The sequence below is a fragment of the Barbatula barbatula genome, assembly GCF_947034865.1.
Source record: "Barbatula barbatula genome assembly, chromosome: 9".
Taxonomy (NCBI): domain Eukaryota; kingdom Metazoa; phylum Chordata; class Actinopteri; order Cypriniformes; family Nemacheilidae; genus Barbatula; species Barbatula barbatula.
In genome coordinates this window covers 12674278-12691421 of record NC_136772.1, presented here as the reverse complement: position 1 = coordinate 12691421, position 17144 = coordinate 12674278, and the positions used below count along the sequence as shown (strand labels likewise).

General features: G+C 41.2%; 1 protein-coding gene across 1 annotated transcript in view; it reads left to right on the top strand.

Annotated features, from left to right (window-relative positions):
• cntnap5a (contactin associated protein family member 5a) overlaps window positions 1–17144 on the top strand; it is a gene marked incomplete at both ends in the record, with an annotated part of 66261 nt that overhangs the window by 12340 nt on the left and 36777 nt on the right. The window contains 3 exons of the mRNA XM_079463864.1: window positions 3067–3177; window positions 3964–4157; window positions 16895–17042. Of these exons, the coding sequence (XP_079319990.1) occupies window positions 3067–3177; window positions 3964–4157; window positions 16895–17042 (453 nt within the window). The remainder of the gene's footprint in view (window positions 1–3066; window positions 3178–3963; window positions 4158–16894; window positions 17043–17144) is intronic.

Sequence of the window (17144 nt, the reverse complement as noted above, 5' to 3'; positions counted from 1 at the left end):
TTCCTAGCCACCGTTTCTATTACACTGTTTTTTTAAAGGATAGTTCGCCCAAAATCCCGTCATCATTTACTCATCCGCTTGCCATTTCAAACCTGTGTGACTAAATTTCTTCTGCAGCAGACAAAAGAAGATATTTTGAAGAATGTTGGTAACCAAACAATTGCAGTACCCATTTACTTTTACGTTAAGGACACAAAACCAATTCAAGTCAATGGATACCACTGTTGTTTGGTTAACAACATCTTTCAAAATATCTTCTTTGTGTTCTGCAGAAGAAAGAAAGGCAAATGATGTAAATGATGACAGAATATTAATTTATTAATTTTCTTCAAATCAACAAACATGGATTCAATTGAAAGCATTTTTATTCAAATAAGCGTACAAGGACAATGATTTCCTGGTACAGTCCAATTTACCTTTAACCCAACAGAAATAATAGATAAACAGTAATTGCAACGTTTGACCATTTGTCCCATTGTTGTTTTTGTCATTTAATTACTTATTGACGTGTGATGTAAGGAGCCTGTTTCTAGGCTGTAATTGATCAGTTAGTTGATTGTTACTCTTGTCATGTTTCATGTAATTGTGGAGGTCTCTGTGTGGCATTTTAAGGCAACTGTTTTTGTCTCACAAGAGGTGATTCAATGATGGTTTACATTGTCATTAGTTTAAAACACTTGCAGTAAGCACAATGTAAATGCTTTTAACCTGAAAGATTTTAAAAAGATAATTCAGTAGACAAAAATTAAACTGCAGACTATTTAAGAGTTCCTTGTAAAGGTTAGTTTGGTGACATAAAGAAGTGGCAAATAAAAAACAAAAAAATTCTAAACAGATTTATAACAGTTCTCTGATGATTAAAATCAGCCTGAGCTATTCATTTGAGATCTGCATGAATTATTGGTTCTCGTTTTAAAATGATTTAATTTCATAACTTTTTTTGGCTGCTCTCAGAAAAAAGATCCGTTTCACTGGGTTTGTTGGTGTTTTTGCTGTTGATCTTCAAAGATCAAAGACAGAGATGTAACACAAAGAAACTAAGCCACAGCAAAGTCTTCACATATGCATGAAGGTCACAAGTGGTTATCGCCTAGCAGGAGGTTAATAGCTGAACATATGTCGCCTACATTTAAAGAGGGGGGTTATGTGGAGCAGACAGCGCTCATGTTTTGATTGAAGCAATAATTTAGCAAAATATATACATACATAATATATACTTAAAGTTTATGTCAACTGGTGACTGGTGTTTCATTACGACTTAAGCACATATAAAGTGTGCATGAGTGTTTAGAAATAACGTTGTAGAATTCAAGACCATGAAATTCCAAGTGTAAATATTGATATTTCCTTTCACATTTCCTGCTTTCTGCTTCAGGGCCTTTGCTTGCGATGCAAAATAATTTGTTATTTGAGGATCTGTTATGAAAACCACACTGAATGAAACTGAACATCTCTGCTAAATTCCCAAAAGCCGGGTTTGTTGACATGCTAATTTAATAAATTTATTTTTTTCAGTCGACGTGCTGTTTTATTCAGTTTAATGTGGTACGTGTTGTGTGTAAATGGATTTTGAAGTAATTGAGCCTCGGAGTTATGTGACGTTTTAAAGGATTAGTTTTCCCAAATATTAAAATTCTGGCATCATTACTTATCCTCTTGGCAACATGTATGACTTACTTTCTTTTGTAAAGAAAAAATCAAAGGTTTGGCGGGTCTTTTTTTGACAATGTATGAAGACTACGGTGTGTGTGTTTTAAAAAGTGAATGACTTTCTCAACTGTAAACTGATGATAACAGAGCACATGACCTTTTCTATCAAAATCTAAAGTCAAGACCCCTGCTGAGTTTTAACACTAATTATGAAACTCAGAGGTATATTTTGCTGTTTCCATAGAAATAACCTCCAGCAGTCGCTTTCTTGACCCAGAAACCTATTTTCTCTCCATCACATCTCTTAACTTTTGACCGCTATGCTCGTATTGTTATAATTTTGTTAATTGCAAAGCTCATGCAATCCAATAGGATTTGTCAAAGCCTGTAAGGATGTTATGCATGTAAATGGCAAACATTTGAAACTTTAAAACATCTAAATCGATAAATCAGTTTCTGCTTTACTGCGTACCGGTGGCAAAAAATGTCTGTTAACAAAATATGACTTTAAGGAGCAGTTTGTTCAGTTTGTAAAAATGTGATCCAGTTTTTAGTCATATTTTGTGATTCACATAAAATCATCCTACACAATGTTTTTTTTAAGTTATATTTTTGAGCTTTTTGCCTTTATTATGATAGGACAGAGGAGAGGTGACAGGGAAGTGCTGGAAAGAGACAGGGAAGCAGGATCGGCAAAGGACCTCACAAGACGGGAAACAAACTTAATATATTTAAATTTGACTGAGGAAGGCTATGTCAAACACTGAAATAATTGTAAAATGAATGCTTGAAATCCAACTTTGTTCCAATAACATTTTCAGATCTTAACATGTTTTCATAGACTGGGTCACATTTATTTATTTTTAGTCTGGGAGCAAAATAAAGGTGCATTAGTACAGTATGGAGTATAGTATATTATGATCCCGCACAGTGCAAATGTGACTTGAGGGATAAGGAATGTGACAGAAAAGAAACATTTTTGAAAGGACTGTCAATTGATGTATTCTCAATTTCCTCCTCAAATGAAGCTTTTACAAAATCGGGATGTGTTAAGATACGAGTAGCCTTTTTTCCTTGTGGTGAATCATTGAAATAACATAATTGGTATTTTCATATTTAAAGATGGGAAACGGGACATTTGGGCGAAGGAAGTAAAGGAAAAACTAAAACACATCATTTTATCATTTTATCTCATATTTTATCAGTTTGTTCGCTGAAGGAACGGAATTAAACCCTCGATCTTGATGGTGATGCCCTACCATGCCCTACTTTATGAGCTACAGGAACTTTCAAATGATTGATTGAAGCTTATCTGAACAATAAAAATCTCATCTAAAGAAAATCCATTTTACACATACACAAGTGAAGGAGTTTATTTTCTCACAGGCTAATATATTTTGTTGTTCTGTTATCCAGACAGCTGTGATGGATCTCTGGCATCTCTTCTGCCTGCAACCTCATTTCAGAGCTCTTCACATTTCTCAGACAGTCGGGCTGCGTACTTCGCTAAACTAAACAGAAGAGACGGTAAGTATAAGTTCTCGTTTGTATGCTAATTCAGTTGTCAGAGTCACTTTAGAAATCAACATAAATTACCCTGTCATGAAAAACATACAGCTAAAAAACGTTGTACTATAGAAGTGATGTAGAATTCATATCCCTCAGTGTTTAATTCAATCCCACAATGCCAAGAAAACAAACTCCAATTCCAGGAAATTGCTGGTTTGATGTGTTATCAAGCCCTTTGCCCTCTCTCAGCATGTCTTCTGAGCTATTCATAGATGTGACCAACCTCTGCCATGCATGGCTATAACAAACTAAATGATTCCTCTCCCTTGGGGGTCTGTGTAAACGCTGCTTCCTTCAAGTCAGAGATCCCAGGGTTAAAATTCTGCTCTCATCTGCTCCTGCCGAGTTGCGCCACAGTCATGGTGGCTGACTAATGAACCTATCCACCTGAGCCTGACCACTTTCACCGTACAGTCCTTGGCAGGAGGATCATGGGGGCAAAGACGCATCTTAATGGAACATATGTGGCCCCCTGGCACATCACCTTGAGCTTGATCTGAAGCGAACGCTGTAAGGTCAATGTTAAGTAAGGTCAAGAAGACAAGGCTTTTGGCTTGTTTCTTAGGGGAACCTGTCAAACGATTGACACCAGCTAACTGTGTGAATACAAAACCAAAAGTGTTGTTTATTACTATTATAATCTTTTAAGACCATACCGCATATGGCTGATCTCAAAACAGTCAAACTGTAAAACGGTAAAAAAAATTCAATAGACATTGACTGTGGTCTCCTGGGGTCCGTTAGGAGGAGGAGGGTGGAGCCCGGAGTCGACGGACAGGTCGCCATGGCTGCAGGTTGACCTACAGGACAGAATGGAGGTGACGGCAATGGCCACACAAGGTCGTCACGGCAGCATGGATTGGGTCAGCGCCTATATGCTTCTCTACAGTGACACCGGGAGGGTCTGGAAGCAGTACCTGTTGGAGGACAATGTCGGGGTGAGTGTGTGTATTTTAGTCCCAATTACTGATGGAACAGCCTTCACACCTGCAAGGGTTCAGATAGTGATATGTAAGAGATCTTTTAGAGTCAGCTGGTCATTATCGCAAAATAAATCTCTCCGGGGTGATAAGGACTTGGAAGGTATCACTCTGAAGGAGTTTATTTTGCAACTGGCTTACTCATTGTTATCCTGCTTATAAGACGGCTGCTTACAATAAATTAATAGACATAGCATTTGAGTTAAAATGATTATAATACAGAAGGAAAAATATCTAATTGGCTCATACTGAACCCATGCTCATACATGCCATTATGCACACATATCCAACAAAAGAGTTATAAGCTTTGTGTGTGGAGTGTTTTGTGTGTGGGTGTGTCGTTGTAAGTCACTTTGGATAAAAGTGTCTGCTAAATGACTAAATGTAAACTTAATTGTGTGTTTGAATCTGTGTGTCTGCTATATATATAAAGTTGACTTAACTTGACACACAGCCAACCAACACAGACTAATGTAAACAATACAAGTTTAAAAAGCGACACCAAATGAGCGCTCTCTGTAAAGAAAACCGGTGACTACACTCGGACTCAGTACACAGAGATTCATCAGCGAATAAACTATGATTATAATCTTAATATTAAACGGTACAGTTAACTAAACCTATGGAACTAACCGTAGTAAATTTATCATTTATCTGATAAAATGTCACTGTTTTGCAGAATATGCGCAATATGCACAATATGTTAAATTTTAAACTGACCACAGTCAAAATCACTCTTCTCAAATAAAGCTGAATTCTAAACAACAAGAATGAATTGAGGCACGGCAGCCTAAAGCGTGAAGTATAGATCCTTTTTACTTCTGATGCTTTATGAACAACCCCCCAGATGGCGGAACGTTTTTATTTAAATTTAAAAAGGTGATATGATTGGTCATTTTTACTGTCACTCAAAATGAATCTCTCTCATTGGTTTACTATTGTACTGTCAGCAGTAGCCTCATTGAAGGCACCCTACGTAACATGTTCAACTTCTTGCAGCATGCACAGGCTGCACAGACAGAGTATAACATCAGAGAACTTAGACTGCTCCGTGATCTTGAATTACTCCCATGAGATTCTCCTCCGTCCAAATTTGCTCACTTGTTCACTTATTAACTTTTCCCTATATAGGGAATGCTAAAAAACACTGGTAACACTTCAGTATAGGGGGCAATTCTCACTATTAACTAGTGGTTATTAACATGCCTATTATTGGCATATTGGCTGTTTATCTACATATAAAGCACATATTCTGCATCACCATATTCTACATCCCTAATCCTACCCAATACCTAAACCTAACAACTACCTAACCAACTATTAATAAACAGCAAATTAAGAGTTTATTGGGGTGAAATTGCCCCTATACTGAAGTGTGTCCAAACCACATCACATTTTTCAACAAAATCAAACCTCAGTAGTGATAAAGTCATCCAATCAATGTGAAAGACAATGGGACTGACAGCATGAAAAGACACATGAAAACCAGATTATCACATACAAATAATCATTTTGACGTGTTTCTTGTTTTCTAATAAAATGCAAATAGAAACAATATTTATATTCACAATTTTGACCTATATATAGTAGTTCACAGAAACAAAAACTATAACTATAAATAATGAATTCATATAAACTGAAAATAATTTTGTTTAAATGTTTTCCACGTCTTTCTATTTTGAAGATCTTCCGCAGCATAGTTGAAGTTCAGATACCATTAGCTGAACTCTATATTCATCTCCAAACATATGAAATGTTACTAGCAATTTCTGAGAGTCCCAAAATAGAACGTCCTAATGATGTTGAACCTGCCAGAGATGCTCCATCTTCACAGGTTTGATGCTGAGACTCCCACACTTGTATTGTCTTCGTCTTCAGGCTGAGGCTCAACAATTATGACACCTATAAATGATGGAAGATTCATTGTCTCATATCGCTGCTTTGTAATTACGTTTAAACTGTGAGGCCACCGCTTTATTAAAGATATAATGACATTTCAAAGTGTGTTTAATAAAAGCAGAAGATTACAGTCGGGTAAGATGTAATTTGCGTTTTATGTGGCGGAAACGCTGAAGAAAGTTGATCATGTAACAAGTTTAAAGGAAGCACGTTCAGAAGTATGAGGCGATAATCTTTTCTCTGCTTTTTGCAGGAGTCTTTTGATCTTCTAAGCTTAGCCGATATTTTTCATTAAAAAAGTCCCTCTCTGCGTATAAATGTTCAACCAGCACTTTTATTTGAAATTAAACAGACTCATTGAAAAGGTCTGACTATAAGAGATGGCAGATTTTCAGACCCTGCTTTGAATCTGGCTGAGAATTTTCACATTGTTGTACTGTCATGTGTAATGGATTGACTAAGTTTTCTGACTATATAAATGTTTCTGTGGTACCATTCTGTTGGTTTTATTGTGATCTTCTTTCACCAGATCAATAAGTGTGATGTTTCATTTTAGACAAGTAAGGCATTTAGAAATGTTAATGTTTTTGATAACCACTATTAGTGAAACAATGTCCGTTTATTGAAGTCGCTTCTCGGCGGCCATGTTTACAGTGCTACTAGCTGTTTCAGTCATAGCAACACCACAGTCTAGCTATAGTATAGTTGAATGGGGGAGAGAGATGTTTCTAAAATCGCTGGCAGACAATAAAAAAGCATATTTGAAACCAACAATTAAACCTGACATAAACTGTACCTTAACTTTGGTTTCCTAAGCTAAAATTATGCTTTTTTGATGTCACTCCAGGTTAAACCCTTGAGCACAGGTTGGCAATTGACGATTGGCTGTACTGGAAGTCGGGACTTCCTTGTTTAGAGCGGCTTTATTGAGCTTTGCATGCCCTCTCCATTTATAGTAATGGTAGTGGTTCATCTTCTTTTCATTATCGTGATGTATATCTGAGTGAAACGGCTTCTGAAATTAGAAAAAATGTAGGCCTTTATTTTGCCCTTCCCTTTTTGATTGGTTTGTTGTATGCTGGGCCTGGAGTCTTAGTCCTGTCCTGTCTTGTCATGTTATATTTTCCCGTGTTTTGTTATGTTACCCCTCGTGGGTGTTTGTTTTGTATTTATTATTAAAGTCTTTGTTAACCCCTTACCCGCTGTCTGCACCTGGGTCCTCTGTCCGTGTCTCACCGCCGTGATCATGAGAGAATGAACCAGCCCAAATTAGGACCCAGCAGACAGAGGGATCGCTGCGACAGCGGTCGAAGCTGCCGGGGGTCGAGAAATCCGGACTCCCTTCCAGAGTCGGGGCCGCAGGACTCCCTTCCAGTGTCGAGACTGCGGGGTTCCCGCTCAGGGCCGAGGCTGCCAGTCTCCCTTCCAGGGTCGATACTGCCGGGCTCCCCTCCAGGGTTGATGCCGCCGGAATCCTGCATCCGCAACAGCAGCCGGCGATTCCAGCCCGGTGCAGCCAGGCATTCCCGGCTATCCTGTCCGGTCCAGCAGCGCCAGCACCCAGCCCGGGTCCGGCCTTGGCGCTGGAATTCTGTCCGTGTCTGCCGGCTATCCTGTTTTTGTCTGTCGGCAATCCTGTTCCATGTCTGTCGGCTGTTCCGCTGGCAATCCAGTCCGTGTCTTGCTGGCAATCCAGCCCATGTTCTCCTGGCTTTCGCGTCTGTGTCTGCCCGTGTTTGGACTTATTTTGGACTTGTGTTCCCCTGTTTTGCCTATGTTTGGACTTCCCCTCTTTGGACTCTGGTTTTCGCCTTCCCTTGGACTATTGTGGTTCCCTGTTTTTGTAATTATCATGTTGCCTTGTTTTTGTCTGTCACAGTTTGTCTTGTTTGTGACTTGAGGAACATCAGGTTGCTGGTCCTTAAGGAGGGGTTCTGTCATGATTCTGCCGTATCATGTCATGCTTCTGTTGGTCTAGTGGCAGGATCATGACTGAACCTCATGTTTAATGTGGAGAGAGGTGATATTGTTTATTTGGCTTTCCATATGCTCTCTCCGGGGTCGTCTCTGTTCCCATTCTCTCATTTCCTTGTTATATATTCATGCCCTACACCTCTTCACCTCTTGATTTGGTCTTATTTAATGTCCTTGTGTCTTCTGTCTTGTGAAGGTTCATTGTGGTTGTTGGGTGAGTTCCTGTGTGGTGTTAGTTTAGTTAGTCTAGTGTCATTTAGTTAGTCTTGTGTAGTTCATGTTTAAAGTCAATTTTCGTCTTGTTTAAGTGTAATTAGTCTTAGTCCAGTCATATTATTATTTTTCCGTGTTTTGTTATGTTACCCCCTTGTGGGTGATTTTTTTAAAATTTATTATTAAAGTCTCTTTTAACCCCTTACCCGCTGTCTGCACCTGGGTCCTCTGTCCATGTCTCACCCCCGTGATCATGACACTTACATGTGGTAAAGAGTTGTCGTTGAGAGAGGTAGATGAGCTTACTGTTTTTGATTAAAAATTACAAGTGCAAATTTATTTTACTACGACTTTGTGGTCGTTTCATCTGACCTGCGACCATATGTTTTGGACACTCGGGTTAAGAGAGGGGCGGAGCTGTCAACTGATCACCACCTGGTGGTGAGTTGGATCCGATGGCAGGAGAGGAAGCTGGACAGACTCGGCAGACCCAAACGTACTGTAAGGGTCTGCTGGGAACGCCTGGCCGAGTCTCCTGTCAGAGAGATCTTTAACTCCCACCTCCGGCAGAGCTTCAACCAGATCCCGAGGGAGGCTGGAGACATTGAGTCCGAGTGGACCATGTTCTCCGCCTCCATTGTCGAAGCGGCCACTCGGAGCTGTGGCCGTAAGGTCTCCGGTGCCTGTCGAGGCGGGAATCCCCGAACCCGGTGGTGGACACCGGAAGAAAGGGAAACCGTCAAGCTGAAGAAGGAGTCTTATCGGGCCTGGTTGGCTTGTGGGACTCCTGAGGCAGCTGACAGGTACCGGCAGGCCAAGCGGACTGCTGCCCGGGTGGTTGTGGAGGCAAAAACTCGGGCCTGGGAGGAGTTTGGTGAGGCCATGGAGAAGGACTATCGACTGGCCTCGAAGAGATTCTGGCAAACCGTCCGGCGCCTCAGGAGAGGGAAACAGTGCCCTACCAACGCTGTTTACAGTGGAGGTGGGAGGCTGTTGACCTCAACTGGGGATGTCGTCGGTCGTGGGAAGGAGTACTTCGAGGATCTCCTCAATCCCACCGTCACGTCCTCCATTGAGGAAGCAGAGGCTGAGGGCTCAGAGGTGGACTCGTCCATCACCCAAGCCGAAGTCACTGAGGTAGTCAGGAAACTCCTCAGTGGCAGGGCACCGGGGGTGGATGAGATTCGCCCTGAGTACCTCAAGTCTCTGGATGTTGTGGGGCTGTCTTGGCTGACACGCCTCTGCAGCATCGCGTGGCGGTCGGGGACAGTGCCTCTGGGATGGCAGACCGGGGTGGTGGTCCCTCTTTTTAAGAAGGGGGACCGGAGGGTGTGTTCCAACTACAGGGGGATCACACTTCTCAGCCTTCCCGGGAAAGTCTATGCCAGGGTACTGGAGAGGAGAATACGGCCGATAGTAGAACCTCGGATTCAGGAGGAACAGTGTGGTTTTCGTCCAGGCCGTGGAACGCTGGACCAGCTCTACACCCTCTACAGGGTGCTGGAGGGTGCATGGGAGTTTGCTCAACCAATCCACATGTGTTTTGTGGATTTGGAGAAAGCATTCGACTGTGTCCCTCGCGGCATCCTGTGGAGGGTGCTTCGGGAGTATGGGGTCTGTGGTCCTTTGCTAAGGGCTGTCAGGTCCCTGTACGACCGAAGCAGGAGCTTGGTTCGCATTGCCGGCAGTAAGTCGGACCTGTTCCCAGTGCATGTCGGACTCCGGCAGGGCTGCCCTTTGTCACCGGTTCTGTTCGTAATTTTTATGGACAGAATTTCTAGGCGCAGCCGCGGGCCGGAGGGTGTCAGGTTTGGGGACCACACGATCTCGTCTCTGCTATTTGCGGATGATGTTGTCATGTTGGCCCCTTCAAACCAGGACCTTCAGCATGCACTGGGACGGTTTACAGCAGAGTGTGAAGAGGCTGGAATGAAAATCAGTACCTCCAAATCCGAGGCCATGGTCCTCAGTCGGAAAAGGGTGGCTTGCCCACTTCAGGTTGGTGGAGAGTTCCTTCCTCAAGTGGAGGAGTTTAAGTATCTCGGGGTCTTGTTCACGAGTGAGGGGAGGAGGGAACGGGAGATTGACAGACGGATCGGTGCAGCTTCTGCAGTAATGCGGTCGATGTACCGGTCCGTCGTGGTGAAGAAAGAGCTGAGCCGCAAGGCGAAGCTCTCAATTTACCGGTCAATCTACGTTCCTACTCTCACCTATGGTCATGAGCTTTGGGTCATGACCGAAAGGACAAGATCCCGGATACAGGCAGCTGAAATGAGCTTCCTCCGCAGGGTGGCTGGGCGATCCCTTAGAGATAGGGTGAGAAGCTCGGTCACCCGCGAGGAGCTCGGAGTAGAGCCGCTGCTCCTCCACATCGAGAGGGGTCAGCTGAGGTGGCTTGGGCATCTGTTACGGATGCCTACTGGACGCCTTCCTCGGAAGGTGTTCCAGGCCCGTCCGACCGGGAGGAGACCCCGGGGAAGACCTAGGACACCCTGGTGGGACTATGTCTCCCGGCTGGCCTGGGAACGCCTCGGTGTCCCCCCGGAAGAGCTGGAGGAAGTGTCTAGGGTGAGGGATGTCTGGGCATCTCTGCTTAGACTGCTGCCCCCGCGACCCGGCCCCGGATAAGCGGAAGAAAATGGATGGATGGAAATTTATTTTACAAAAATAATGGTATGCACGGATATTTATATTAATCACCGCAACACTGATTAAAACACTTCTCCTGTTTGATTTCATGGTGACTTTAATAATTATTATCTTTTGTTGAAATCATATGTATGTTGTAAAATGTTGCTTTTAAACAAGATCTTTCCTCCTTTATGTTTACCACTCATCCTTTTAAGATCATAATTTTTATATTTGACATCGTAAAAATCCCATAGCTTTTATATTATGTAAAACTAATTATGCTAAGAGGGTCCATAAGTCTGTTTTGCCCAGTAGTAAAAAAAACATTTTAAAGGCTAACAAATCTCACAGTGACAGTTATGCATTTTCTCATCCCTTTCGCTGAGATAAGCAAGGCAGAGAAAGATGTTAACACAGCAACCTCCTTCAACGACACATCATCACAAATTTTCAAGAGTGTCATCTCAAGTACTAATGTAAAAAAGATTGGACAATGCATCTGATCAACAATTCAAATCTAAGTTAAGAAAAACACTCATTTGTTGTCAGGCCTCAGTTTATTTGCAGAGTTGGGCATGTAACTTAAAAAAGTAATTAGTTATAGTTACTAGTTACTTTTCACACATAGTAATTAAGTTAGTTATTGAGTTTCATCATTATAAAAGTAACTAATAACCAGGGAATGTAACTATGATATATCTTAAAAAAATCAAATATATAAAATAACTTTGATGCCCCCAATAGTAAATATGTTAAATTAAATGGAAACTAAATATAATAAATTATTTGTATAAAACATTGTAGACTAATCAACACTATTTTAATGTTTCTGTGGGTCAATTTGAGAGACACATATCAATATATAATTTTTGCAAATAATTTATTATCAATACTATACTGGAACAATAAAACATACTAGAATAGTTCAGAACTTTTTTATTATGTATTGTACAGACCACAACTGGTCAACAAATAAGCTTCAACAAATGCTTCTAAAGACATGTGCCAACTTCACAACTGCTAGACACTGTACTGTACTACTTATGTTTCATAGTTTCTTACAAAAGTAAACAGTTTATTAACAAGTGCTCTTGATGTTTTGACTGCTTTCCAGAATGATAGCGGAATGTTAGTTTGTGCATAGGCCTGCTTTAGATTTCATTTTAGGAGACAGAATATTGAATTACTCGCAGTTATTGAGGATAGTTTCACTCTCGCTTCGGAAATTGTATAGTTTTGTGTTACCCGCAGCATCCCTGATCATTCCATCCATTTAAAATAGTCTCAGTGCTTTGTGCTTTGCTTCACATTGCCGGGACATAAAGGCAGAAAGTAAATAAATGCCCAGGCAGGTTGTAGAGTCATATATTTTACCGCGCAGCAAGGATGTGCTGTATACGTTGTCAGCACGTTTCAGTGTGGATAGGCAGTATTTGGAACACACTTGAAAATGTTAGCGTGGTCGAAGACCGTTTTAAAACGAAATCTCCATTTTCAAAAGGAAACGTATGGACAAGGTCTAAGCAATTTATTCTGGAGCGGCATGTGACAATGTGAGGTGCTTCAATAGATTAGAATGACTTGCCACCGATGTGGAGCCTATTTCTTCCAGAAAGTTTCATGTTACATACACATTCCTTGTGTTTCCCCATTACGAGGGAAACGTTGTGCTTATATTTCTAGTTTGCGAAAGCTAAATTTGAACTTTTGTTGTTGCCATTGCTCTCTAACTCCTAGGCATTGGTGTACACTGTGCGACTGTGTTTGTGTGTGAAAACCCTCCCTACTCTGCCCCTGGTTGGCAAAAAAGGGAAAATGTACTTTAAAGAAGCCAATCCTCATCAGCAATGCGGTTATCTCCCTACCCACTCACACATCAAACACACCAATCAAAATCAGTTATGCTTCCCACCCCTCAACACACACAGCAGAAACAAAATCTTTGCAGGTCCTTTGGATGAGAGAGAGCCTACTCGGATAAAACTGCTCCAGTGAGCTCAATAATATTAACGCCACATTTTATTGACAGTAACGGTAGCGGAAATGAATGTTCAATTACTCGTTACTGAAAGTAATTTATAACGCCGCTATTCCCATCACTCACGTATGTGAACCTGAAATAGTGAGGAAAACAAAAAAAGTATTTGGCTAGTAGTGAACGACCCAGCCCAGCTCATTTGCCTTCACTGAACTGCATGTCAGGGAAGGTCTTCTTGAAGTAAGGTGTGAATGGACTCCCCAAAGTGTCCTATAATTGCTCTCTCCAGCCTGCACTGCGGCTGGCGGTGAATGTTTTGATCCATTGTGTTTGTCACAGAATGAGAAAGCTTGTGTGTGCGTAAGAGCACGCAGGACTAGATCATCTTGTACAAGCTTGCATTTCTAGTATATTAAGGACATATATCTTTAATCAATAACCGGTCATGGCAGACAAATTGCAATAAAGGATTAATTGCATGTAGTGTATTAGTCAGCTGTAGTCAGCTCATTAATCCCTGATAGCCAAAGCGCCGGTGAACTAAATCTGACTCCAGCACTTCAAAAGCAGAATTAGACGTATCAATTATATGCAAGTTTTCTTCTCTCATCTTGTATTGCCATCCTCTCCTGGCGGGGAAACAGGATTTGCCTACGTTGACAGAAGAGTGCTTTGTGAGGGCCTCTGCACGGTCATTTCCTCCTTCTTACAGCCTGTAGGCCTTTGAGCTACATGTCCGTCTTTGTCAGTTTTTTCTCGGGGCAGTGTGCGTGTCTGTGGCATGTGAGAACATCACCATGTGAAATTTTGAGAGTGAATGTTAAGAGTGAGGATCTTCTCTCAGAATGAGAACATATATTGAATTGCAGGATGACGGATGTAAACACTGACAGCTCGGAGTTGTAAGCCTGCCATAACATCCGGAAAACCCTCGCTGCGAAGAATTGCTTCTCTTTCAGGAGAGGAATGAAAGAAAGCCTTTTCTTCCTGTGTTACTGAAGTAGCTTCAAACGTGCATTATCTCAGAATCTATAGTGCACTGTATTTGGCACAACTGCAAGATCATATTTCTAGTTTGCATAATCCATAATGGGCCCTGGCAGAAGTGTTTTACTGACAATAATTTGATACAGATATTATGGCACATTAGGTCACCTCTATTGAAAATACAAAGTGAGGCAGTTTATACTGTATGTAGGCATAAGGTTTAGCATAAATTATTGATGTGTTTGAATAGGGATAAAAGTTTGATATCTTTTAAATTAAAGTAATAGTTCACCCTAAAACAATTTTTGTAAAATGTATAGGATAATGTCGCCAGGTGGTTAGAGTGTTGGGCTTGTGATCAGAAGGTTGCTGGTTCGAATCTCAGTGCCAGCTGAAGTGCCCTTGAGCAAGGCACCTTATCCCTGATTGCTCTGCAGTAATGTGCCACTGTAAAAACTGAGTCCTGCTTATAAACTAGACGTGGAGTTCGGGATGGAGGAGGGTAATTTTCTCCTGAGCAATGCGATAAGCTGCTGATAGCAGAATTCATTTTAAACAGATTCTGTGATAGGGTAATTTCTATAGGTAGATGAGGAGCTTGACGTGACCTGCCAGAACTCATGCTATATTCTTGATTTGTTGAGTTCCGTTCCGTACACACTGTTGTTAATTTTTGTATATGCGGTTGTCATACCTTTATTTTTCTGGAGTCAATTAGTAAACTGTGTGTGTACAGAACAGAACACTAAAAGGTGACAACTGATTTATCTGCAGTCTGTACGCGACGATGTGAAGTCTTTAAACTAATTAAACAATCGTTGCAAAGTTTTCAGAACTGATAGCGTACATTTCTGTTATTAAATCAGCTGTCATCCAATTTAGGATATGTTTTTGGCAGATTGTTTCATTTGACTAACCTATCAAAATCTTAATAATGCACGGCGCATTTTTCTTTTACTCACCTCTATCCAATGTACGGTATTATATTTAAACGATTATAGCTGCCAACAGCATCTAAATTGTCACTTCAACACCACATCTATGTGCTTATTTTTGAGAATCCAAATCAAACAGTTTTCTCTTTATTTTTCTCCCTCTCCATCCATCCTTTCATTACATGGGGGCTTGAGCAGACCCATAGGCAATCGATGAGAGTGCCCATCGTTTTGTTACAATTGCTTGCCTGAAGCATGAGCCTGGTGGTTAATACAGGTCCCGTAAAGTATAATTGACGTTTAAGCGTGTAACAGGTCCGAATCACAACCACAGAAGAACTTTGCTAAAAATGACTTTAGTTTTTAACCTAAATCGCTTTACACATTTTAGCAAGATCCATACTTCATTTAAACAATGATAAAATTGTCATGAGTCAAGTCTTGCGCTTAGCAGCTGCAATTAATACATCTATGATGTTTCTTTGCACAGAATTGCAATTCACAATTGAGCCAGAGAGGATGGCTGAAAAGAAAAAGATTGCTTGTCTCTTGTCTGGGGACAGTTTTTCCGTTCTAGCTCTCGTTTAAAGATGGTCACAGAGGCACAGAGGTGGTGCTATCTGTGACACTCTCAGATCCTTGTTTCTCCTGGGATAAAGTCTAATTCATGTTTAGAGCGGTTCAATGGAGGAAGCCTGCTCAAACAAAAGGACAACTTTCTGGTATTGAAACATAACCATTAACGTTCAGCAATGTTTGAAGACATTGTTTTAACGGTTGTCATTTAAAAGAACAATTTAGGTATATCAAGCAAGTCTATTGCTTTTCTTACCAGATGTACATTCAAGGCACACATACAAAACCTCCCCAGTTTAGCTCATCTTCTGCTAGCTCTTATTTCCGATGTCTAGTGACTCTGGTTTAAAGGGAGTGGCGAGTGGTGACTCACAGAAGGTGTAACAGTCGCAGACGTAAGAGGGCTGATGAAATGGTCCGTGGAGAGTTTATCATAACGGCAGCAGAGCACATGAGCTTAATGAAAGGTCTAGCAGAAGTCAATGGAGGAATAGAGTTAATGAAGTGTGGAGAGGAGCTGTTTACGTGGGCAGCCTTCTACCGGGGGCATCTCCCCAGTCTCGACGGAAGCTCCGCCGTGCCCTTGGGTCGAGGTGAACTGATTGGTAATTGGATTGATGTATTGTTGTTTTCTTTTTTCCTCTCAGAGGTGGAAAAAGAGAGAAGAAACTGCAGTCTGGGACAGGACGTTGTCGTCAGTGTGCTCTCAGATGAGGAGCTTATGATGTCATTAGAAATGTGCTCATGCTGAGAAGTTTAAGAATGGAAAAAAAACTAGTGAGATCAAGTGCATTTTTTGTGCAGTCATGAAAAAAAACAGCAGACAAGTAGAAAAAGAATACAATATCCTGCAGTTTTTCTGATATTTTGACAAGAGTAAAACAACATACAGCAGACCAAACAGTGTACTTTAAATTCATTTTCATACGTCAGATAACTTAGCTCCTTAAGGGTGAAATCTCTGCAGAACATCTTTCACAAACTCTAAAGCAGCGAGCTTGCTTATCTACAAATCTGTTATCCCTGATACTTTTGGCAAGCAGAGTATTTCTTCCAGCCAGTGAGCAAGCAAAACAATGCTTTAAAGTCATTACCCTCGTATTCTTGTTTTTGCTGGCATCATAACAGTGTTTGTGGGCTGCTAGGATCTCACCAGGGAATGTGATGATATTGTTGTTGTTATTTATCACTATCTCAGAGGGACATAGTCTATCTTTGAAAAAAGTTGACATTTTCCCTTTGTGATTCATCCATAACCATGTGGTGTTTTGGTCATCTGTTCTCGTGTTCAACACGAATCTCAACTGCGAGTGAGTCAGACACAAATTACTGTCAAAATGTGAGCACTCGCCGATGAAAATAAGTTCACATTTATGTAAACTGTTGAGGTCTTCCAAACATTTTACTCTTTTATTCAACCAAAACTGTGCAGTCTTATCAATTAGCACATTATCAAATGATTGTAAACAAAACTATTTTTACAATGTTTTGTCTGTTTGCAGAGGATTGTGGGTAATGTGAATCCAGACAGTGTGGTCCATCATAAAATCAGCCAGCCTATCAGAACCCGGTTCCTTCGCTTCGTCCCTCTGGAGTGGAGCCCCAGCGGTCGGGTGGGCCTCAGGGTGGCTGTGTATGGCTGTACCTACCGTGAGTGACACGTTTGCTTAAAATATAATATTTGCCAGGTGCCATGTGCGACACAACAGCCACTATTACAGATAGGAATCATACAGATAATGGGAGTTAGTT